Source organism: Rattus rattus, chromosome 9, assembly GCF_011064425.1.
Source record: "Rattus rattus isolate New Zealand chromosome 9, Rrattus_CSIRO_v1, whole genome shotgun sequence".
Classification (NCBI taxonomy): Eukaryota; Metazoa; Chordata; class Mammalia; order Rodentia; family Muridae; genus Rattus; species Rattus rattus.
This window is the reverse complement of record NC_046162.1, coordinates 54,476,294-54,500,647: the sequence shown is the minus strand read 5'-3', so window position 1 is coordinate 54,500,647 and position 24,354 is coordinate 54,476,294. Positions and strand designations below refer to the sequence as shown.

The following is a 24,354-nucleotide window of genomic DNA, read 5'->3' as shown; positions in this document are numbered from 1 at the left end:
GATGTCATCTGGATGTGATTCTCTACAATCTTATCACTGCCATCATCCCTAGAGAGCTAAGGTCTGTAACAACATCGCCACCAACAAGGGCCAATAAGAATGTCCTAATACATTCCCGTTCCTGAGCCAGTGGTCTTTCCTTGCTCACCTGACCTATTATTATGTATGAGCCATCAGCTTAAAACATCTTTCTCTTCTGGGGTCACCAGAAGCAATTATATAAGTAAACAAGAATGTAACTACTTACAGGAAGGGAAGAAGTACCACAAGAATGACACTGAGATGTGTGGCACTGGGATACAGAATGTCAGGTGACAGGTCTCTTGGAAGAAATTAAAACAAACAGACAAAAAACCTATTTAGAAGATGGGTCATCGAGAACTGACAATGAACTCCAACACCAGGAAAATCACATTTTCCATTCACCTTGAAAATGCAGTCAGGAAAAGAAGCTCGCTTAATGGGATAATCACCTATTTATCAACACAAACAATAACAGGGAAAGAATGTGGCATGTGGGGACAGCAGCCCCTCAGCAGGGTATAAAAGGGGATGTGGGCAGGGAGACTCCCACTTCCAAACCTTCCAACCCACCTTCTTGTAAACCCATCCAGAACCTCCATCTCCGACACCATGGTCAGCTCCTGTTGTGGCTCTGTCTGCTCTGAGGAGGGCTGTGGCCAAGGCTGCTGCCAGCCCAGCTGCTGCCAGACCACCTGCTGTAGGACCACCTGCTGTCGTCCCAGCTGCTGTGTGTCCAGCTGCTGCAGACCTAGCTGCTGCCAGTCTCTGTGCTGCCGCCCCAGCTGCTGCATTTCTAGCTGCTGCAGACCTCCCTGCTGCCGCCCCAGCTGTTGCATTTCTAGCTGCTGCAGGCCTTCTTGCTGCCGCCCCAGCTGTTGCATTTCTAGCTGCTGCAGACCTTCTTGCTGCCGCCCCAGCTGCTGCATTTCTAGCTGCTGCAGGCCTTCCTGTTGCCGCCCCAGCTGCTGCATTTCTAGCTGCTGCAGGCCTTCCTGTTGCCGCCCCAGCTGCTGCATTTCTAGCTGCTGCCGCCCCAGCTGCTGCAGACCTCAGTGCTGCATCTCCAGCTGCTGCCGTCCCATCTGTTGCCAGACCACCTGCTGCAGGACCACCTGCTGCCGCCCAGCATGCTCCAGTGCTTCTTGCTGCTGAGCACTGTCACTCACAGTCTCCTGTTCTTTGTCACTGACCACTCCTAATGTGTAGACCATGAGTGAGACAATCACAAAGAGGCCAATCAAAGCCTCTGTGTGAACTTGATTTAGACCTCCAAATGCATTCAGTTTCTTCCCCAACCAGGTCTCTTTCTCAAATAAAAGCAAATTTGTGTTTTCTTTGTAATCTATCATGCTACTCCCATACTGATGCTTATGTCATATTTATATATGTATTTCTATATATCAAATAAACCTGAATTTTAGACATCTAAAAGTAAATGCATCATATCTCCTTATTTCACCTTTAATTACACTCAGCTGTCAAATTTTTTTAGCTCTTCTCAAAATAATGAAAATCCCAGAGATAGATTAACTATGCTGTTTCCGCTGTGCTCCTGCTGTAATACAGGAAGGTGTTTCCGTGGCACAGTCACATGGTTCTCTCTACTTGGGCTTTTGCTGGCAGAGACAGAAGCTCTGGGCAGGAGAGTTGAAGCCTGGGACCCAGAGCAAGCAGAGAAAGGAAGGAAGTGAACACATCCAATCACTGAACATGTCTCGGTCCCATGTTCTCATGGAAGCCAGCCCCTGCCAGGCTGTCCTGTTCTCATGAGCTCTACACTGGCTTTCTTCACATCCTGAACTATTTCTCAAATGAACCACCTCCTCCTAATCCCCTTCTTCCTAGTCTCAGTGTTGCTGACTTTCTACACATTTTTCACACAACATGGTTGGTCATCCTGAATGCTGTTGCCTTTGGATCGCTTCCCACTTAACTACCAATCTTCTATCATGTTTCTCTTTCCTCTTGCAAGTTTTGCACTTCAGTTGTCCATTTTGCCCCTTTACTGGGCCTGAGCCCAGAGAACAATGTCCATGGCAGTAACACTCTACAAGAGCTTTAAAGGGGTGCCACCTTATGGTACGTGAGTTAAGTGGGATTCCCTAAAACCACAACGAGACACAGGAATTTTTGCCCAAAGAAAAGTCTAATAAGCAAATCCTCTCTAACACAATCTGAAAGAGAGTTATGGAAGCAAGACAGGATACCAGAAACCGCTAAGCCCAAACCACTTTAATAAAACTTACTTTTCCAATCTCCAGGAGGTGCTGGAGTGTAATTGCCTTTCCTGGGGACAAGGTGGCTGGGCTTTTGCTCTGTTGCTCAGAGTCACTACCTTAGGCCTCCACCGTGTGTGGAGGGAGAGATGCATATACAGCACATAACTCCTACTGAGAGCAGCTCTACCCACTGAGTACAATTACTGAGAGAACAGAAGGCCAGTTGAATTGGGCCTCACGCTATCATGTGAGCATAGCATCTTTTGGGGGTCTTCTGCACTTGCCAGAGCAGAGGTAGAGAAAGAGAATAAAGTTGGATGTTTAGGGAGATGGGAAATACCAGGGAAGATTTGGGATGGGAGGAGAATGTGCTTAAATTATAGTGCATGGCAAAATCCATTTCAGTGGCACAGGTGCCATTAACATTGCACATGCATACATCACCATAATCATTGCTAATTAGCATATATCAGTATGCTAATTACTCAAAAAGATGACCTGAAAAGACCTTTTCCTCTTGTCCTACAAAATGCCACAACTATGAGCATCATTCCCATTGGTTAGTGAGAAAATTACACACTAAAGAATATGCGTGCACAGTCATCATTATGGTAAAAGATACAGACAGAGAGGAAAAGGGCTGCACTCTCAAGTGCAGAGACTCACATGACAGCCCTCTGAGAGGGAGACAAAAACAATTCACATACGAATCAAATGTGAGTCAGAAGGGGAACAGACCGACAGAATTTATTAGAATTCGAGAAGAAAATTCCGTCTCTAGTAAATTAAGCCATTAAGTGGGTAAACAGCATTACTCAAACAGATAATTACTCATCTAGGCAGCAAATAAAAATAAGGAGAGCATGTTCACATGATGTGTAAGAGGCCGCCTGTACTGCAGGAGACTTCTGAACCCTAGAACCTCATTCTCTTGGAAACCCTGCCAGGTCCCAGCTTCTGACACTGTGTGTGGTCAGCTCCTGGTGTGACTCTGTCTGCTCCATACAGAGCTATAGCAGAGAAGCTGCTGCCAGGAGAGGGGCTGCAGCTGCAGCTGCTGTCAGCCTACCTGTGGCGGTTCCGGTTCCTCTGGCTCAGCTGCTGCTGCCCTACTGCTATGCCCAGCATATGGTCGAATATTCTGTTATACCACTCACCACTGCCCAGCCTACATCCTCTGCCCCTACCGAGAAATCTCCTTGCTGTTGATTTCTGCTTGAAATATTTGTCACGCCATGGATGTTTCCATTAGTCACATAAAATGCATTAAACCTACCCCAATGCCTGGAAAAATGGGACTCTTGGCTGCTAAGTCCTCTTTGATATAATATCCAGAACTGAATTTGTTTCCTATAGGAAATAGTAAGAGTAAGTACAAATGTTGAGATTTTTTTAACCCAAGTTGAGCATATCTATTTTTAGAGAGGCCATGTCTGCATTCTGAGTGCCAGCTTAATTAGGATGCTCTCATAAAGCATTGTTTCCATGAGTTCTCAGTTAAGAGCTATTTCCCATCTTACTAAAATCTCTTGATGCATTAAATACTTTATTGTGTGTGTGCACATGTATTCATTTTTTTCCACTTCATACCAAGACCACTTTTCTCACCACCAATATAGAAGAACATCCATAGGAGCTGGGGTTCTTTGTTCTTCTCACCTGGAATGGAGTCAGGACAGCCCAAGACACTTTCACTGTGCCATAGAGGGGGCTACTGACTTCTCCAGGTCTCAGCCTGGTCTATAAAATATAGATGACGCATTATACCTTTCAAAGATTTAAAGGTTTCATCTATGTAATATGCTCATCATAGGGGCTGGCACGTAACATAGGCTCTCTGTATTTTGAGTTTTGTGTTTGCTTGGTTTTGTTTGTTTGTGACAGAAATACTACTGTGGTGGTTTAAATATGCTTGGCCCGGGGCTGGGGATTTAGCTCAGTGGTAGAGCGCTTACCTAGGAAGCGCAAGGCCCTGGGTTCGGTCCCCAGCTCCGGAAAAAAAAAAAAAATATGCTTGGCCCATTGGGAGTGGTACTTTTAGGAGGTTCAGCCCTGTTGGAAGAAGTGTGTCATTGTGGAAATGGGCTTGGAAGATCTGCCCAGTGCAGAAGGTCAGTTTCCTCTTGGCTGCAGTCAGATCAAGATGCAGAACTCTCATTTCCTCCTGCGCCATGCCTGCCTGGATGTTGCCACGCTCCCCTTGACGATAATACACTAAGCCTCTGAACATGTAAGCCAGTCCCAATTAAATGGTATCCTTTATAAAAGTTCCCTTGGGCATGGTACCTCCTCCCAGCAAAAGAAATCCTAAGACAGAAGTTAGTACCAGGGACTGTGGTATTGCTGCGATTGGCCTAACCATGCTTTTGTTTGGAAAAATGGTGATATTATATTTACAAACAAAAATGAAACTTTATTTTATTTCACTTTTCCAATTTTATTTTTCAACATTAGTTCAATCTTACTTTATTTTTTAAAATTTAACCTCTAGTTAAAATGTAATTGCATCATTTCCCCTTCCCTTTCCTTCCTCCCCTCCAATCCATATCCCTCCCTCCAAACCCTTTCCTGCCCTTCTACCCATTCTCAAATTAATGGTCTCTTTTTCTTTTATTATTATTGTCACATGTATATAAGTGCACAATTATAGACATACCACCTCCTGAGTCCATTTATTGTTGCTATTGGCCATATCGGCTTTGCCTAAAAATATAGTGGCTATGTTTTATAAATTAATAAAATGCTAACTACCCCTGGCTCTCATTTTGTTCAACTTGTAGTTCTAAATATGTACATGTATGGTTGTTCAAGGCCATCTAGATAATAAACAGAACTACAGGGTACAGTATAAAGAACTACAGGGGAGCAACAAAAGATGCTCTAAGCAATAGCTGTAAGGGGATTTTTAATCCTCCCCAAATCCTTTTCCATTGGAGTGGCCAGGATGTAAGGAAGACAGTTCCCAAAGATTAACAGACAATTCTCCCTGAACAAAGAAGGTGGCTCCTACAGTTACCTCACTGGAACTAATGTATAATACTTTACACGAACCATAAGCCTAGAGAAACTGCTATGTCAATACAGTCTGCCCAAGGTCCAGTCATATTCTCAGGACCTTACTATGCTTATTACTTTGTTATACACACACACACACACACACACACACACACGCATATATACATATATATATGTATATACACACATATATATACACACATATATACATATATACACATATATGTATATACACACATATATACACACATATATATACACACATATATACATACACATATATATATACACACACATATATACACACATATGTATACATATATACATATATACATATATGTATATAAACACATATATATACACACATATGTATACATATATATGTATACATATATACACACATACATGTATATATACACACATATATATACACACACACATATATATACATATATATGTATACACATATATATACATATGTACACATATATATGTATATACACACATATATACACACATATAGATGTATACACATATATATACATATATACCCATATATATACATATATACACATATATATACATATATACCCATATATATGTATATACACACACATATATACATATATATGTATACATGCACACACACACACACACACACACACACACTAGCATATTGCCATAACAGTAGACTGGATTTAGGAACCATCATAAGAAAATTAATTCTATACATTAATTGCTGTGGCACTGGTACATAGAAAATCATTAGTAGAATTAAAACCAAATCCAGAGATATACCAGATTACATAAAAGAAGTTACTGCTTTTTAATGGTGTCTATAATGATTGGTTTTAATTGTCAAATTTTTACAGTCTAGAATCGTGTGGGAAGCCAGTCTCTATGAGGGACTACCTAGATCAGGTTAACCTTTGGGCTTGTCTATGGGAGACTCTCTTGATTGTTTTAATTGATATAGGAAAAGTCATCTGTCGTAGTCAGCTACTCAATCTACTGAGTCCCTTAAGTAATTTTTAAACATGAGTTCTTATAGCACTAAAAGAGATCACATCATTATGTGAAGCTTTGCTTTGAACACCAAGCATTTTGTTTTTCTTCTTCTCTCGTACATTACGTCCAGACCACAGTTTCTGCTTTCTCCTCTCCTCCCAATCCCCCATCATCATCTCCACCTCCCCTTCCGCAGATCCTCTCCTTCATTTCCATTCAGAAAAGAGAAGGCCACCCAGGGACAGCAACCAAACATGGCATAACAAGTTACAATAAGACTACGTAGAAACCTTCATATCAAGGGTGGACAAGGAAATCCAGTAGGAAAAGGGTCCCAGGGGCAGGCAAAAGAGTCACACCTACCCCTATTCCCACTCTTGGGAGTCCTACAAGAACACCCAGCAAGACAACAATAACATGTATGACGAGGACCTAGGACAGACCCATAAACCATTATTTTTGTATTTATTCTTTGCTACTTACATACATGCATGTGATATGTTTTGATCATATGTTTACTTCCTGATATACACACCTATACCACTGACCTATTTCTTCTTTCTTCCTTGGCCTCTCCTACTTCCTTATCTGTTCCTCCAGTAGCCTTTAGCTGTTAATGACCTCTTAGGGAGGGCTTAGGTTGTTTGAGGCTCTCTCTTCATGCTAGATTGTATGAATCTTGTGCTAGTCATCACAGCCACTGTGAGTTCGTGAGCACCAGGATGATGCCATGGGCAGAAGACAATGATTTACAGTCCCCCATCCCTTCTTCCAGCTTTTACGTTCTCTACATCACCTCTTCCAGGTTCCTTAAGCCTTAGATGTGATATATAGAGATGTCCTGTTGGGGGCCATAAGACTCTGGGTTGACTGTCACCCATAGTGAGCAGTTTCTCTTACCAAGTGTCTTAGGGTTTTATTTCTTTAAGAGACAGTTCATTATTGTCACAGTGGGAAACATGGCAGCAAGCAGACAGATGTGGTGCTAGAGAAGGAGCTGAGAGTTCTACATCATGATCCGCAGGCAACAGAAGGAGACTGTGCCCCACACTGAGTGTAGCTTGAGCATAGGAGACCTCAACGCCCACCATCGATGACACATTTCATCCAATAAGGCCACACCACCTGATATTGCCACTCCCTATGGGCCAAGTATTCACACACATGAGTCTATGTAGACCGGTCCTATTCAAGTCACCACACCACAGTTGAAAGAAGTATTTCTCTAGAATCCTGGTGTCTGATGTAAACTCTATGAATGTAATTTCTGTGTAAGCCCATGTAAGATTGAAAATAGGTCTTGAATTCATCTTAATGTCTCTAAAAATTAAACACAAACCAGATTAAAAAAAACTTCTAGAACATATGAAAATATTTTGGTAAATATCAATATAACATGATAATAAAATGTCTTAGTGTTCCAGAAGAATGCATTTAAAGTAATTATGTATATTACTCTCGATTAGCCTGGAAAGCAACTCTAAAACCAGATTTCAGTCCCAGAGATCTGTGGGACATTAAAATACTGATTCATGAGTCATGGTTAATCGTCTCATGGTGCACCAGGACGTGGAGACACACTCATATTGGAAGGCCTTAGGAATTTCACGAGGTCAGTGGGCTCCTACGATGTATGCATGGATCATAAGCGCCCTAAATTCTCTCTTTTGAAGAGGATGACTTCACTTCCTGTTTCATTCCAGTGGTGCACCTGACTGCAGCCAGCATTTATCGACTGCAGATTCCAGTTCCATCAGAAGCTCCTCTGAATACATGTTCGGGTGAGGACTGCAGCACAGACAATGACTCTCCCATGTCACATGACAAGCAGGGACTGGTGTCATGGAATACTGAAATTATGGGGGAAAGTGAGGGAGGTGATTCATAGGCAAAACCAGGAAACATGAGAAAAGTGGAGTCATTATTTCCTACATACTGGTAGTTTTTACTGGAAAACTTCAACCTATTAAGTTGCATTTGTATCATATAAACAAAAACAAGGAAATAATATTTTCATAATTACAGCAACAACTTAGCTGAGTATAAAAGGGGACCTCCAGCAAGGAGGCTCCAAAACATTAAACTCACTCACTTGTAAACTCACCAAGAACCTCCATCTTTGACACCATGGTCAGCTCCTGTTGTGGCTCTGTCTGCTCTGAGGAGGGCTGTGGCCAGGGTTGCTGCCAGCCCAGCTGCTGCCAGACTACCTGCTGTAGGACCACCTGCTGCCGCCCCAGCTGCTGTGTGTCCAGCTGTTGCAGGCCCCAGTGCTGCCAGTCTGTGTGCTGTCAACCTACCTGCTGCCGCCCCAGCTGCTGCCGCCCCAACTGCTGTGTGTCCAGCTGCTGCCGCCCCAGCTGCTGTGTGTCCAGCTGCTGCAGGCCCAGCTGCTGTGTGTCCAGCTGTTGCAGGCCCCAGTGCTGTCAGTCTGTGTGCTGCCAGCCCACCTGCTGCCGCCCCAGCTGTTGTCGCCCCAGCTGCTGCATCTCTAGCTGCTGTCAACCCTCCTGTGGTGGTTCCAGTTGCTGTGGCTCCACCTGCTGCCGCCCCTGCTGTCGCCCTTGCTGCTGTCTGAGACCAGTCTGTGGTCAGGTCTGCTGCCAAAGCTCTTGCTACCGCCCCACCTGTGTCATCTCCACCTGTCCCCGCCCCATGTGCTGTGCCACCCCCTGCTGCTGAGCACTTTCTTGAACACACCCACTCTTTTCTGCCTTCTTTATTATGAAAATAGACCTGTGTACCTCATAACCGTCTTAAGAGAGCCCTTTCCTGACAACTGTGTGTCCACACCCCAGACTCAGGAAAGTTACCTTTGGTGACTTCTATGTCATTTCAGGCTAAAATATGGAATTGGAGGTGAAGAAATTAATATGAAAGGAGATGGGAGTGGTTCCTGGCGGGGTTAGAGGGAGGAGTAGAAATATTAATGTGATCAAAATCCATTGTATGCAAGTACAAAACACTTAAATAACTAAGACAAAATACTGTATTTTGAAAAGAAATTAACAAGAGGTCAGGTCTTTTCAGCTCAAATGTGGAAATGCATCCAGCACCTGTAAGGTCAGGTCAGACCTTCAGAGCTGAAAGTCTCTGGTGCTGTCCTATTTCCCTTTAATTGTGACATCTCTGTATCTTGCTGCTGTTATTTATAAATAAAATTCATTTAATTGGAATAGAAACATATGGGTTCTTTGTGTCTGTTGACTTATAACTACTATCTTTGACTAATGAAAACTTTATACAAAGCATGATTACACCAAACTTTCCTGATCCTGCAGTCACAACTTCAGAAAATGTCCAATACGGTGAGTTAAAAATTTGCAGAAAAGAGGGAACTAGTCAGTCGCAGTGAACCCATGAGTACACCAACCGGCCCCATTCAGAAGACACTGACTTTATTCTTTCCACTCTCTTTTTCATGATGCTCCCTAAGCAGTGTGTGTATTTATGTGGATGTGCATGTGTGATTATGTGTATGCATTGTGTGTGTGTGTGTGCCTCCACACATCCAAGTGTGATTCAATGAAGTTTCTGCAGTCCCGTATCCTCCATTTTGATATTTTTTGAGTCTGCATTAACTGCTTGTGTCAACTACAAAGAGAACCTTCTCTGATGAGGCCTGAGAGATGCCTCCTTTCTTCAGAGGCACAGGCACTCTGTTCCAAGAAATCACCTCCTAGTCACGCTCATTCTAGCAGCCTTGCTTACACTCTCTATGTCATACCCACAAACAAAGGCATGAAAAAGGAAGGGGCTGGCTAGTCAGGAGGGAACTCTGGGTCTGGGAGGGGATTGAGACTGGTCGAAGAGAATAAAGAAAACTAAAACACACAGAAATGAAACCATCAAAGGATAAAAAATAAACAAAAGTAACCAACAAAGACAATGTGTACCTATTATTAAAACTACAGCCAGTATTGTTTTGATTTGCATTTCTTTTCTCTGATGACTAAGGATGTTGAACATCTCTCTAAATGATTCTCAAACATTAGAGATTCCTTTTTTGAGAATTCTTTGTTTACAACTGTACTCCATTTTTTTACTTGGGTTATTCAGTTTGACAGTGTTTAGTTTCTTGAGTTCTTTATATACTTTGGATGTCAGATGTCCGTCAGATATGGAGTTGGTGATCTTTTACCATTCTGTAGTCTGCCGTTGTGTCCTTTATCTTACAGATGCTTTTTCAGTTTTATAAGGACCCATTTATTAACTGTTGATCTCAGTGTCCAAGCTTTTGGTGTTCTGTTCAGGAAGCTGTCTCCTTGCCAATGTGTTCAAGGCTGTTTCTCACTTATGTTAAAGTCTTGGATCTGCTTGGACTTGAGTTTTGTACAGAGTGATAGATATGGTTCCATTTGGATTCTTCTACATGTAGACATTCAGTCAGACCAGCAAAATTTGCCAAAGATGATTTTCTCCTCTTTTGTATAGTTTTAGCTTTGTCAAAAATCAAGTGTGTATAGATGTGAGGATTTACTTTTGGTTCTTTGATTCAATTACATTGATCAACTTGCATGCCAGTACCATGCAGTTTTTACTACTGTTGTTTTGTACTACCACTTAAAATCAGGGAATTGATACCTTGGGAAGTTCTTTTAATGTACAGAATTGCTTTAGCTATTCTGAGTTTTTGTTTTTCCATATAAAGGTCTTTAAAAATTGTGTTAGAATTTTAATGGTAATTGTGTTGAATCTGTAGATTGATTTTGACAGGATAGCCATTTTTACTCTGTCAGTCCTACTGATCCAAGAGCATAGGAGATCCTTCTGTGTTCTGATATCTGTGTTCTGTGTTCTTTCTGAATCTAGGAGGGTGATCAAGACTCCTAGCAATATGGAATATGGAGCCTAAACTGGCCATCTCCTGTAACCAAACAAGATTTCCAAATGGAGGGTTTGAGATTACAACCCAGCCATGAAACCTTAGATCCACAATTTGTCCTGTGTACAAGATGTACAAGGGTAAAAGATGGAGCAAAATTTGAGGGAAGGGCCATCTGATGTCTTGACCTGCTTGAGACCCATGCCATGAGAGGGAGCTCACTCCTGATATTATTAGTAATATTCTACTATATTTGAAGACAGGAGTCTCACATAACTGTCATCAGAGAGACTTTACCTAGTAACTGACAGAAACCGATGCGGAGACCCAGCCCAATATTAAGTAGTGCTTGGGGAATCCTGTGGAAGAGGAGGAGGATGGGTTGATGGCACCAAAGGGATCAAGACACCACAAGAACACCTACAAAATGAACTAACCTGAGCCCATAGCAGCTCACAGACACTAAACTGCCAGTCAGAGATTATGCATAGGATGGACCCCAGCCCTCTGCACGAATGTAATAGTTATGCAATCTGAGTCTTCCTGTGGGACTCCTAAAGAGGGAGCAGGTTTGTCTCTGACTATGTTGCCTGTTCTTAAATCCCAGTCCCTAACATGGCTGCCTTGTCTAGCCTCAATAGAAGCAGATGCAAGATGCAACTTGATATGCAAAGGCTGCTTAATATCCATGGGAGGTCTCCCCTTTCCTGAGGAGAAGGGACAGAGGGGTGGGTGTGGGGCAGGGGAGATGAGGGGAAGGGACTGGAAGGAGAGGACAGGGAAACTGAGATCAAGATGTAAAGTAAAATAATAACTTAATAATTAAAAAAAAAACAGCCAGCCTTTCAGAATAGTCCACTAAAATACTTTCAAGCCTGTTGTCACTTTGAATATCAAAAATATCTGCATGAACTTCAAAATGAGCGAAGCATACACACACACACACACACACACACACACACACACACACACACACACACACGGAAAATGTTTTAAAATGCCTATGCATGGATGTTTCTATAAGCGTGGGAAAGTGTGAAGATTAATTTTTGGGTCTGAAGAAACAGAGTTATAGACTAAAACTTCCTAAAAGTATCTTTCCCACATTCTCCCACTCAGTTCCTGGATATCATTTCCATCCATTTATAGGAAAAGTATCTTCTCTGGAGGACAAACTCATCATTCTGAGATGTTTCCAGAAAACATAAAGTGGAAAACACTCATGCGGTGACTACAGAGGGGTCCCTCAGGTCCCTCAGGCTCCACCCTTGTTCCTTCAAAGGCTTTTCCTTCTCCCATGCCTTTCTCCACACACCCTGTTCCCTCATTAAAAAGAGCTATCCTTTCCATAATTAACATAAAAGTTGCCTTCTGCTACAAACATACACCCACATCCTTCCTTTTCCTTTCTGCAGCCCCCATTTGTATACTCTGACTCTCCAAAGTCCCCAAACTCCCTCTCTTTCCCTTTCTGAACATCATAAAACCCTTTCTATTAAGCTCAAAGAGCCTTCTGCCTACATCTCCACACCCACTACCCTTAACCCTAAACCAACTTCATTGGCCTCAAAGCCATCATTTGGTCCCTTTTAGCCAAGTGTTTTCTATGCCTCACCAATTCACCCTACAATACTCACATATTGACAGTCAAAAAAAATCCTAATAAAACTTTCTGCCTAGTCAAAGACCTTTACTCCACTAACAGTGTAATCATCCAACTCCACCCTGTGGTTCCTGACCCTTACATTATCCTATCTGATATCACCAGTAGCACTATTCACTTTTCTATTCCAGACATTAAGGATACCTTTTCCTCACTATCCCTAGGTAGGCATTCTCAGTATCTTTTTGCCTTCACTTGGACACACCCTAATACTCAACAATCCTGACAACTGACCTGGACTGTCCTTCCCCAGGGATTCAAAGATACCCCGACCTTTCCAGCCAGGCACTCACTATGGACCTGGCCTAGCTTCCTGTTTTTCCCTTCAGTCTGCTTCAGCATGTGGATGACCTCCTTCTTTGCAGTTCTTTGCTGTCAAATAGCCAATCTAACACTGCCTCATTCCTCAGTTTCCTCAGCTCCAAAGGTTATTATATCTTACCTTCCAATGCTCAACTTTCCTCTCCTCAAGTAACCCAACTTGTATTCTCTCTCATCCCAATAAACTCCTCCCTTTAGACCACCTTGCCCATCTTAGCTCCTTATCTCCACCCTCAACAAAATCCAAACTGCTTTCCTTCGGGAAGATGGCCAACTTCCTCTGCTCAGAGGTACCTGGATAATCACTTCTAGTATATCCTCTATACTAAGTTTCTCTCGATCTGCCCATGAGCCTCATCTTCCCAATGACAAACAAATCTTCAAATAAAAATAAAAATCACCCTGCTTTGCACCCCAGCACTCTGCCTCCCAAATCTGTGTAGATGTTTCCATAATTACACTTCATAGAACAAAATAAAAACAAATAAACAAACTCAAGGTTATGCCCTGGAGGTCTTGGAACACTTTCTAGGACTGACTTTTGACTCTGTCACTTAACTCTCCCAAACTCTAGACAACACTGGTCTGTGACTGACCTCCCTGCCTACATGTTTTTGTTGCAGCCTTTCCGCTCATCTCCAAATCTAACAAATTAATTCTGAGATTCACCTCTCAGATATAACTGCCACTCTCTCCTCATCCTCCTCCTCCTCCTTCTCCTTCTCCTCTATCTCCTCTACCTCCTGCTACAGAGGACTACAATCATTTTCTTTTATCAAAAACATCACTCACATTTCTTACCCGTCCTCCCCTCCATCCCTCCACACTTATCCCTTTACCCCAACATCCCTCAGACCCTCTTAACTCCTGTCCAGAGACTCTCAAAGACCTCCTCCTCAATCCCTCTCACATACAAGAGTGTCCACTACCTACTTCTGTCTATACTTTTTATTCTGTCCTGTCAGATGACCACCATGTCACAGGATATGTATGGGTCTAAAACGATGCCATTATAAAGGTGACATCTTTACTCCCACAGGCTACTAATCAACAGACACAGTTAATAGCCCTCACTATAGTTCCAGATCATTAACAGTGTATACAGACTCCAAATATGCTTTCTACATCTTGATAACATACTCAGCCATCTGGGAGGAATGAGGATTTCTAAATACAAAAGACAACTCAACGACTAACTCCTCATATGCCTATAACCCCCTCAAGGCCTCTCATTCATCCTCTCATGTTGGCTTGGTTCATTGCAAGTCACAGCAGACTGACCCCTCCGTTGTTAGTAAGGACAATAATGGTACAAGATGGCAGCCTTTTTACCACCCAACGTTCCTCCAGCTCTCCTACTATGTAACCCAGATAACAACACATCTAACCCTCTTTAACACAGGACAGCATTCCTTCCACACATCAAGTCTTTCACTCTAATACAAAGTCCCATCTATCCTTTCTCCAATGCTGCTAGCCCTTCCCTAGCCCCAGATGGTCCCACAGAGCCCGGACATCAACTGACACAGCCTGCTATTCCTGACCCTGACCAACATTCCAGTTCCCTTGGGTCCCTAACAACAACGCCCAATATCAGCAGTAAGCAGCCAGAGAGAGTGACGCCCATTTAACCAACACCCAATAATAAAACAAAAAGGTGGGAAGGAAAGGCTCTCTAAAAGACCTAAGCCTGCCAAACATGGCACCAACAGGTTTTGCCCTTTACCCATCTCTTTCCATTGCTAAGAACTGTTATATTACATTCCTAAACCTAGCCCCTAAGGTCCTGTCCCTTATTTGGTCATTGACTCATTCCTGAGACTAAACACCAAGGTCTGGCAATGAAAATTCATTATTTAGTTATACCAGCCAATATATCCCATCAGGATTTACAAACTCACCCTACCACAGACTTCTCCTTTTCTCCTTAAAAACTTATTTCTACAAAACAAAAACAAAAACAAAAACAAAAACAAAAAACTATTGTTGTTGCTTGTTCTCTGCCTTTGTTTTGATCCAGAAGTAACATGTCCCCTGCATGTCCCTCCATGGTTCAATAAAAATGCCAGCAGCCATTGGCTTAGAAAAAGGAGATGGGGCAGCAAGCACCCTTAGAGTTGCCAGGTCAGAACACAGGAGGGAAGGAAACGGATCACCATGAAGCAGTGGGAGATAGATGGACATATGAACTGCAGGAGATAGAGTCAACCAACCATGTGAGATTTCAGGTAAATGGCCACTGGCTACTTCCCTGATTGAGCCTAGGGTAGCAGGGGAAGACTTAGGAGTGCTCAGCCTTTGAAATAGCCAAGGCAGTTTAAAATTAACGGGCATATGTGCATGTGTGCATGTGTTCCATTCATGAATCCAGATAGTTCCTGGGTGTGTTTGTGAGAGTGACCCACCAGGAACCAAAGCTGTGTAGCCCAAGCTCACCTCTACAATATGCTGTCATTTTTGACAATTTGAAACAGGGTAAAGGAAGTATTGTTTCTGCTGCATACCTCAGAGTACTTTGGACAGCCCATCATCTAATGAGCATCTCTGACTCACAGACAAGATTCGCTTCCTCACAGCTCACAGGGAGCTATCTCACAAAGATAAGCTTTCCCCCTACTTCCCAACTACAATTATGCTTCTCTTTAGACATCAAAAGAGATGTGAGCATCTTGAGGCAAATTGGCTTAAGTAGCATCATGAGTGATACACAAAACACAGGCATACACCAGCTACCCAATCCATGGGATGAACCCACCCAAGAAGCAGGGTGAACAAATAAGGAAGTCAAGAAGGTAATTTTGTGACAAAGACCAGAAAAAAATAATCTTAATGCACTCAGAAAAAGAAATCTTATTCTCTTTATCTTCAAGTATTTAAAAAGGAAAACCAATGATCTGACTTCATGATGACTAGTTCTTCAGGGAAATGAAAAGCAACTAGGAAATCCTCTAGGCTAAGGACACAGCACCCTTAGCAGAGTATAAAAGGGGACATGAAGCACTGAGACTTTCAGATTCACTACACTCACTCCAACTCCAGTACTAATCAGAACCTCCACCTCCAACACCATGGTTAGCTCCTGTTGTGGCTCTGTCTGCTCTGAGGAAGGCTGTGGCCAAGGCTGCTGCCAGACCACCTGCTGTAGGACCACCTGTTGCCGCCCCAGCTGCTGTGTATCCAGCTGCTGCAGACCCAGCTGCTGTGTATCCAGCTGCTGCAGACCCAGCTGCTGCCAGCCCAGCTGCTGCAGACCCAGCTGCTGCCAGCCCAGCTGCTGCAGACCCAGCTGCTGCCAGCCCAGCTGCTGTGTGTCCAGCTGCTGCAGACCCAGCTGCTGCAGACCCCAGTGTTGTCAGTCTGCATGCTGCCAGCCCACCTGCTGCCGCCCCAGCTGCTGCATCTCCAGCTGCTGCCAACCCTCTTGTTGTGGTTCTAGCTGCTGTGGCTCCAGCTGCTGCCGCCCATGTTGCCGCCCCTGCTGCTGCCTGCGTCCAGTCTGTGGTCAAGTCTGCTGCCAAACCACCTGCTACCGCCCCACCTGTGTCATCTCCACCTGTCCCCGCCCCATGTGCTGTGCTACCCCTTGCTGCTGAGATCCTTGCATGGATCCACTTACCTCTCTATTGATTCAGATCTTCTGTGTATGTGCTACAACTTGAAACACACCAAGTGTTTTGGTGCTGCATAATTCAGCTTTATGATGAGAAGCCAGACCATGGATAGTGTCTGGATCCTGGATTTTACCTGGAAACAGATTTTACTCAGCCAGCAGACAACTGGAAACCTTCATGCCCTATCCAAAGGACTTTGCAGTTGCAGTAATCTAATTCTGTATTAAAGGAAACCTCACATTTCTCTGCAATAAAAATTCAGTGTGACCATTGCTCTTTTAAGATGGCATCTACTCGTCTTAAATATCAAGTGTGTTTGGGGGGTTTGCGAGATAGTTCTGTCAGTAAAGGACTTGCTGCACAAGCATGATGACAAGAGTTCTGACATGAGTTCTATCACCAGAATACATGGAAAAAGCCAGGTGTGGTGGTACATGTTCATAAATTCAGTTTTGGGGAGACAGAGCAAGAGAGTCCCTTGGGCTTATGGGATAGCCAGGTTAACTGGTGAACCCCAGTTCTCAGGGAGAGACTGTTTCAAAATTAAGGTGGACAGACCCTGCTGAATGACATCAGAGGTTGACTTCTGGTCTATTCAAACACCACACACACACAGAGAGAGAGAGAGAGAGAGAGAGAGAGAGAGAGAGAGAGAGAGAGAGAGAGAGAGAGAGAGAGAGAGTAAGTGTATTTTACCTACAGAACACACAAGGAAACTTTCTTGCTTTTCAGGTTCCATTAGTCACTGTCTGAATTTTCCCCAAGTGTCTTGCTACTTAACAGGCAAACTACCTGTAAGACTGCATCACTTCTTCCTCCATCTAGAGCAGAGCTTCAGTAGGCAGACAAAGTACGTGGACACATAGGTATAAAGGTGCCAAGATGAAAGTGAGTAGTTTGTATACCAATATCACATATTGATTTAAAATTAATCAAGCAGGCATATTTCAATATCAGATTATAATGTCCTTGAAATAGAGTAGGACTTCATCCAGGACTCACCTCTCCTTTTGATAAAAAGTCTTCAAATCCAGATACATTGACAGGACAACAACATAACCCAAAGGAGGGAACGGATCCTGTGAGAAAAACATACAAAATGTGGTCTATTGCAAATTGTGGCCAACTGCAGGTTGCACGTCCACATCATAAAGTCCCATGGGGTTTGTGGAGGTTGTTTCTATGTCCTTTCGACATGGGGACCTGCTGAATGAGTCTGTTGCTATTGATGCTCTCAGATTCCAATCTCTTCACCACTCATTCAAAGATCACTTATGGAGCGCTTTCAACACAGAACCCATTGTAATTGAGGAGACAACAGACGGCAGGAGCTGGCATGCACAGGACTCTGCTCCTGAGTCTATGCCATAGTGGGGTTTCTCAGTAAAGCATCTGATGTGCTCCTCCCTTCACAGTGTTTGTCCAGGGGCTGGACAGATGGCTCAGTGGCTAAGAGCACTGGCTGCTCTTCCACAGTTCCTGGGTTTGATTCCCAGCATCCACGTGGTGGCTCACAACTGATTATAACTCCAGTTGCAAGGAATCCAACACCTTCTTCTGGCCTGTGTGTGCACTAGGTACATACATGGAACACAGACATGAGTGTGGGCAGAACATCCATACATAGAAAAAGTAAAATGAAATAATAACAGAGCAGATAAAAATAAAACCTTTGTCCTCTTCTGCCCATTCGCACGTAGTATTTTTACTTGTAATTTTACTCAGAGGGATGACATTGAACATTAGAGTTCCACTTGGGATAAAAAAAATGAGGAATATTCTCCCAAAGGGACATTTTTACTAACGACATCTTAATAATGACTATCTTTCTATTCTAGAGAGTACCTGAAATCTTGAGTTTGGAGAGGAAGTCAAAAGTGCATGCCCATGGACAGGGCACAAAATGGAACTAAATCCTCAGCTCTTTGCTGTGGTAAATAGCTAAATGAGCGGACTTTAACCCAAAAGGCATTGGAGTGGATGAACTGTGGTTTATCCTTATGCTGACGGTGGTATAAATACATAAGTATAGAGCACATGCTCCAAGTGTAAACAAGGACAGCGGTCATAACCCTTTGAGAGGCGAACAACTCGTCACAGGGGTCACCTAATACCATTAGAAGGCTCAAACGTTTACACTCAGATCCATAACAGTAGCAAGGTGTCAGTTATGAAGTGACAACGAGAATAATTTAGTGGTTTGGTGGGGGAGGGGTCATGACAATATGAGGAGCTGTATTAAAGGGTTGCAGCATCAAGAAGGCTGAGAACCATTGCTCCAGGAGAGGCAAGAATCAGAATGAAAGTCAACGTAGAGCACACAGGAAAACTGACTGACCTTGAAATAATTAAATAATCCGTCAGGCAGAGCTTGTACTTGGGGAATCTCCAAACCAGAACAAAGTAAAATGTGCTCCCCCCCCATGAAAACTTGTCTTCAAATACAAAGTATCATTGTTATAACAAAAACCTGGTATGACCTAAACATTTCTCGGTAAATGACTAGCCAAATGAACTATTGTGTCCACAAAATTGAGTATTGCATAGCTGAAGTGCAACAAGAAACATCTGAAGCCATTGCTGCAGAAGAGGTAGCAAGGTGCCATGGCCGTGGTCCAGTAAGTAAACCAAAGCAAACCGTAACCGAGAGTGCAGAGTATAAGAGGAATCATCAAAGCTGACAGTAGATATGAACTTGTGTTAAAACAATAATGTGAAGACAATTTAATTTTTTTTAAAAAAGTAAACCTTTTAAGTCAGTTGATATGCTAATTAGTCTGAGTTAATCGTTACCTAACATACACAGGAGCACTGTAATTCATAAATATGTACAAACAGCATCTGTCGATCAAAAGCAAGTCCTACTCATGGGGGAGAGAGAATGCGCACGCAGAGAGGAAAGACAGAAGCAAGACTTCCTTGCTTCTACTAAAATCTGGTTCCCTAATTGTTTCTTGATTGTGTCAATAAAGGCGGCAGAGGCTAACCGTTGGACAAAGAGAAAAAGGTGGGATTTCTGGATCTCAGGAGGAAGAGAAGGAGACACAGAGAGAATAGGGATTTGGACCAGGCTGTGGAGTGGATAGGAAGTGGCAAACATGAAGGTCTCTCTGGGCTCCTATAGTATGTAGCCTCTGCTATCAGCAGAGGATGCTGATAAGGCTACTGTTAAGATTAGGAAAGGAAATTATTTGCCCAACCATTGGGTTACCTGGTCAGTTTTAAAGTAACAAAAGTCTCTAGAGGTTTCCTTCCTCGGGGCCAAAGGGAACAGGAGAAGAGGACCCAGGGGATTAACTGGTAGCGGCTTCCAGCATTTTCGGGAAGGGCGGTTGTTGGCAACTTGGCAAAGTGTGTTTCTAAAATTGCATGGAACAGATATGTCTCATTTTGTAAAAATTAGTTTGGAACCCAAAAATAATTTGCATTTTAAAAAATTACATTTTAAAGGATTTTTTTAGGACTATGAGAAGCAGACATAAGCTATGAAGTCAATTCCAAGTAACTCTTGAGTATTTCATCGTTAGGACTATGAGAAGCATACACGAGGTGTGTAGCCAATTCACGGTCAAATACCTGGCAAATGCAGTTTAAAGAAGAAGCTTTAAGAATGAGTATAAACTTTCACCCTTTATGATGGGAAAGGTAGGCACTGAGGGTGTGGAGTGGCTAGTCACAATGCACCGGGAGTCAGGAAGTAAAGGGAGATGTACACCGGTTCTCTGATGCCTTTCCCCCTTTATTCTGCATGGGACCACTGCCTGCGAGGCATATCAACAACATTCAGAATGAGTCTTCCTTGCTTTGTTAAAGCTTCCTGGAAACACTCTCCTCCATACACTCAGATGCAAGTTTCCATGGAGATTCTAAAACCCATCAAGCTGACAATGAAGACTGCAAATCACCAAGCATGATGATGATGTGGTAACACACAGCTATGAATACTCAATTCAAGAGTTACCATTTGGGATGAGACAGTCGAACATGTTCATATCCCAGTCATGGACTCAAGTTAGGCTCTTCCCAGAATAAAGACAAGCAGAAGGAGAAGTTTAAATCCCCACAAACTAATACAATAATGCCAAAGAAAACACTGGAGAGGAAGGAGGGAGGGGCTGCTGATTGACCTGAAGTAAAAAGAACTTTCTGGAAAGAAGCCAAAGAAGGTCCAGTCTGAGGAGACAGAACAGGACAATTCAAGGTATAATAGTTAATGCTATTTCTGCTCAGTGGGCTACTGAAGGCTAGAACAACTTGAACTGATTTCTGCATGAGCTACAGTGACCTGATGCCTATGGGTTCTTAGGAAAGTAAACTCACTACAACGACCACAAATTATGGACAGGTCTGGAGCGTGGCCAGCGCTCACTAACAATGATGATCTCTGAGATCTCGCTTTTCAATGAAAAGTAGATGAGATATAAACATGTGACTCTTGATCTAGATCCTGGTCTTACGAACTTTACATTTGTGACAAAATTCTTTTGTAACATAGCGTACTTCAGTGTTTATAGGACAACAAGCCAAGTCTACTATGCGTTCATTCTCCAGGTAGAGTATCTCAAACCCATAATTATTGAAGGAGTGGCAGGCAAGGATGCTTTGCATGGAATTTTTTTTATAGAAAGCAGAATCCACTGCATATTCTGGCTTATCTGGAGACAGATCAAACCCACTCACACTTCATATGCCACACACAGAGAGGATCCCTAGGAGGATAAGTTGACTCCCTAAATGAGTCTTTGGCATTGAAAAAATGCCCCTAAAATGCTAACCATCTGGGTAGAATAATTACAAGCTATGAATACACTTGTCCCTGATTGTTTACAAGTAACTGCACAGACGAGTCTCTCATCCCATCTCCTTACCAGGGATCTACCAGGCAATAGCTTATGCTTATCTGCAGAAAAAGAGAACATTTTGTGAGACATTCTCAAAATATTATCAAGCAAGCCTAAGTGACACATGTATCATGTGCTAGTCCCAGTTTAGAAGGTACACAGACATAAATAGAAACACGAGTGTCATTTCACACACCTTAATTCCATGAATCATAACAATGTAGAGAGAGAAAATGATGCTCTTTCTAAATGCTGGAATATTTAACCTTGCAAACATGATTATGCCTTAATAACACTAATTAATTTCCTGGTTAGAAAAACAAGGAAAAGAGCTTTGCTCATGGTGACACCACTTGCTGAGCAGAGTATAAAAGGGAATACCAGACAGGAGACCTTTAGATTCTCAACACACTCTCTCAGAAACCCACCCAGAACCTTCACCTCCGACACCATGGTCAGCTCCTGTTGTGGCTCTGTCTGCTCTGAGGAGGGCTGTGGCCAAGGCTGCTGCCAGCCCAGCTGCTGCCAGACCACCTGCTGTAGGACCACCTGCTGCCGCCCCAGCTGTTGTGTGTCCAGCTGCTGCAGGCCCCAGTGCTGCCAGTCTGTGTGCTGCCAGCCCACCTGCTGCCGCCCCAGCTGCTGTCGTCCCAGCTGTTGCATTTCTAGCTGTTGCCGCCCCAGCTGTTGCCGCCCCAGCTGCTGTGTGTCCAGCTGCTGCAGGCCCCAGTGCTGCCAGTCTGTGTGCTGCCAGCCCACCTGCTGCCGCCCCAGCTGCTGCATCTCCAGCTGCTGCCAACCCTCCTGTGGTGGTTCCAGCTGCTGCCGCCCCTGCTGCCGGCCCTGCTGTCGCCCTTGCTGCTGTCTGAGACCAGTCTGTGGTCAGGTTGGCTGCCAAAGCACTTGCTACCGCCCCACCTGTGTCATCTCCACCTGCCCCCGCCCCATGTGCTGTGCCACCCCCTGCTGCTGAACCTCAATCCCTTGATCCAGCTTTTATTTCACCTTTGTCCCCATAGTTGGCTACAAGGGCATACAGAGTTGTATTCGATGGATGCTTTGCTGAGTTACATCTCTGTATTTTATTGGACCCAACAGCAGCTATTCTAAGCTTCAATCCAAATCCCTCATGTGCACCTTCACTTCCTATTAAAGTGTGAATTTGCTTCTATTGTACTAGCTGCTAAATTAAATTATCCCCAGATTCTTAGCATTTAGGCCCAGGTCACAAATCTCAAGGGTCCACAGGTCAACTTCCATAGTTCTCTGTTGTTGATCTTCATAGTCCCTGACTTAATTGTTCAATGAAGACGCTCTTTGATCATTCTTACTCCTCCAGGCATCCTGTATTATGTGTGCCACTGTGTCAAAATAAACCACCACTTCCCACTTAGAAAACCTGTGTGATTGTCTCAATCTCTAATATTTCTCTTTCATCATGAAGACCTTGTGTTTTGCCCATACCTGTAGGATGGATGACACAGCTTTTTCTTAACTACATTTGTCTTTTCTCATCAACTGTCTCCTTCGTCTTTACACAAAATTGAAAATTTCATGGATAAAAAGTAGAAAATTCATTTTAGAAAAACTATAAATCATGTTCTACGTGTGACATTATGAATATGCATACAACTCATAGTTACTACTAGGATAATAGGATCGGGTGTCAATTGATTTTTTAACGCAATTAGCATGAAACATGCTAAATATGAAGACAGAGGATGAATGTGAGAGATGGGGTTTATCTTAAACATTCTATGTGTGTAAACTCTCATTTGTAAACAGAGGAAAGATGAAGTAGAAGACGATTTTGATTTAAAGTAACTAACTTCCAGGATGCTTCTCCTCCCAGTCCAGACAGTTCTGCCACACCAACACAGATTCCCTGACTAGGAAAGAAGACACTGGGATATGGAATGGTAGCATCATGGTGGTGTAACTAAAGGGCTGATTTCCCTGAGCCCTAGAGAAGGAAAGGATCTTTTTGTTGTTGTTAAGACAGGGTATCTCTTTGCTTAAAGATGATGTGGATACCCCAGACTCGAAAAACAGCACAGACCTTCTCCCTCTCCTCTCTGTCTCTCCTCTCTGCCTCTCCTCTCTGCCACATGCCAGCCGGCTTAATCTCCACCCCTACCTGACAGCCAGTATCCACAAACCTATGTTCCCTTCCTGACTGGCTTTTCAGTTGTCTTAGACAAGCAAGTAAACCCATCCCATTACTGCTGCTCTATCTTTGTTTTGCATCGAGATTCTTCCTTCCTTCCTTTCTTTCTTTCTTTCTTTCTTTCTTTCTTCCTTTCTTTCTTTTGTTCGTTCATTCTATGTCTTCACTTCCTCTATTTTATCATTCTAAATTTTAAATGAATGCATATGTGTGTACAGTTTTTTAAATGTATTTTAGGTTTGTGAGCATTTTGTCTACAGGGATGTCTGTGCACCACATGTGTTCCTGGCGCCTATGGAGCCAATCAGATCCACTGGAGCTAGAGTTACTAAGGTTTTGAGCCACTGTGTGGGTGCTAGGGTCCTCTGGAACAAGACCAAAGGCTCTTAACCTCTGAGCCATCCACGGGTATTTTTATGTTTGGACCCTGGGCTATTTAGAATGTATAGAATGAATAGAATGTTTAGGATGTATAGAATGTGGTATCCATTTAGTCCACTTGCTACACCACTGCTTAACAATATACCAGTTTATAATAGCACACAGAGAGGCACCCTGTTCACTTCTAGGGCTGCCTAGTGCTGCATTTTAGTACATGTGCCAGCATTTACTCCTTAGCATCCTATTAAAGGGTGCCCAGGCTATGTCTAGTCCAGCTCT

The 24,354-nt window shown here is 43.2% G+C and overlaps 3 protein-coding genes across 4 annotated transcripts; all 3 read left to right on the top strand.

Annotated features, from left to right (window-relative positions):
* The first annotated feature begins 633 nt into the window (after positions 1-633).
* LOC116909503 (keratin-associated protein 4-12-like) lies at positions 634-1,176 on the top strand. Its single transcript, XM_032913108.1, has one exon. It carries the CDS (start codon positions 634-636, stop codon positions 1,174-1,176), a length of 543 nt encoding a protein of 180 aa, XP_032768999.1.
* A 7,217-nt stretch (positions 1,177-8,393) lies between these two features.
* LOC116909582 (keratin-associated protein 4-12-like) lies at positions 8,394-8,948 on the top strand. Of its 2 annotated transcripts, none has more exons than XM_032913202.1 (2): positions 8,394-8,633; positions 8,688-8,948. In XM_032913202.1, exons 1-2 carry the CDS (start codon positions 8,394-8,396, stop codon positions 8,946-8,948), a joined length of 501 nt encoding a protein of 166 aa, XP_032769093.1. The 2 variants fall into 2 exon arrangements, with proteins under 2 accessions (XP_032769093.1, XP_032769094.1); XM_032913203.1 differs by having other exon boundaries at positions 8,394-8,731; positions 8,819-8,948.
* Positions 8,949-16,143: 7,195 nt separating this feature from the next.
* Positions 16,144-22,500, top strand: LOC116910319 (keratin-associated protein 4-12-like). The gene is made up of 3 exons (XM_032914183.1): positions 16,144-16,648; positions 17,925-17,988; positions 21,948-22,500. The coding sequence occupies exons 1-3, from the start codon at positions 16,144-16,146 to the stop codon at positions 22,498-22,500; spliced, it is 1,122 nt and encodes a 373-aa protein (XP_032770074.1).
* Positions 22,501-24,354: the final 1,854 nt, after the last annotated feature.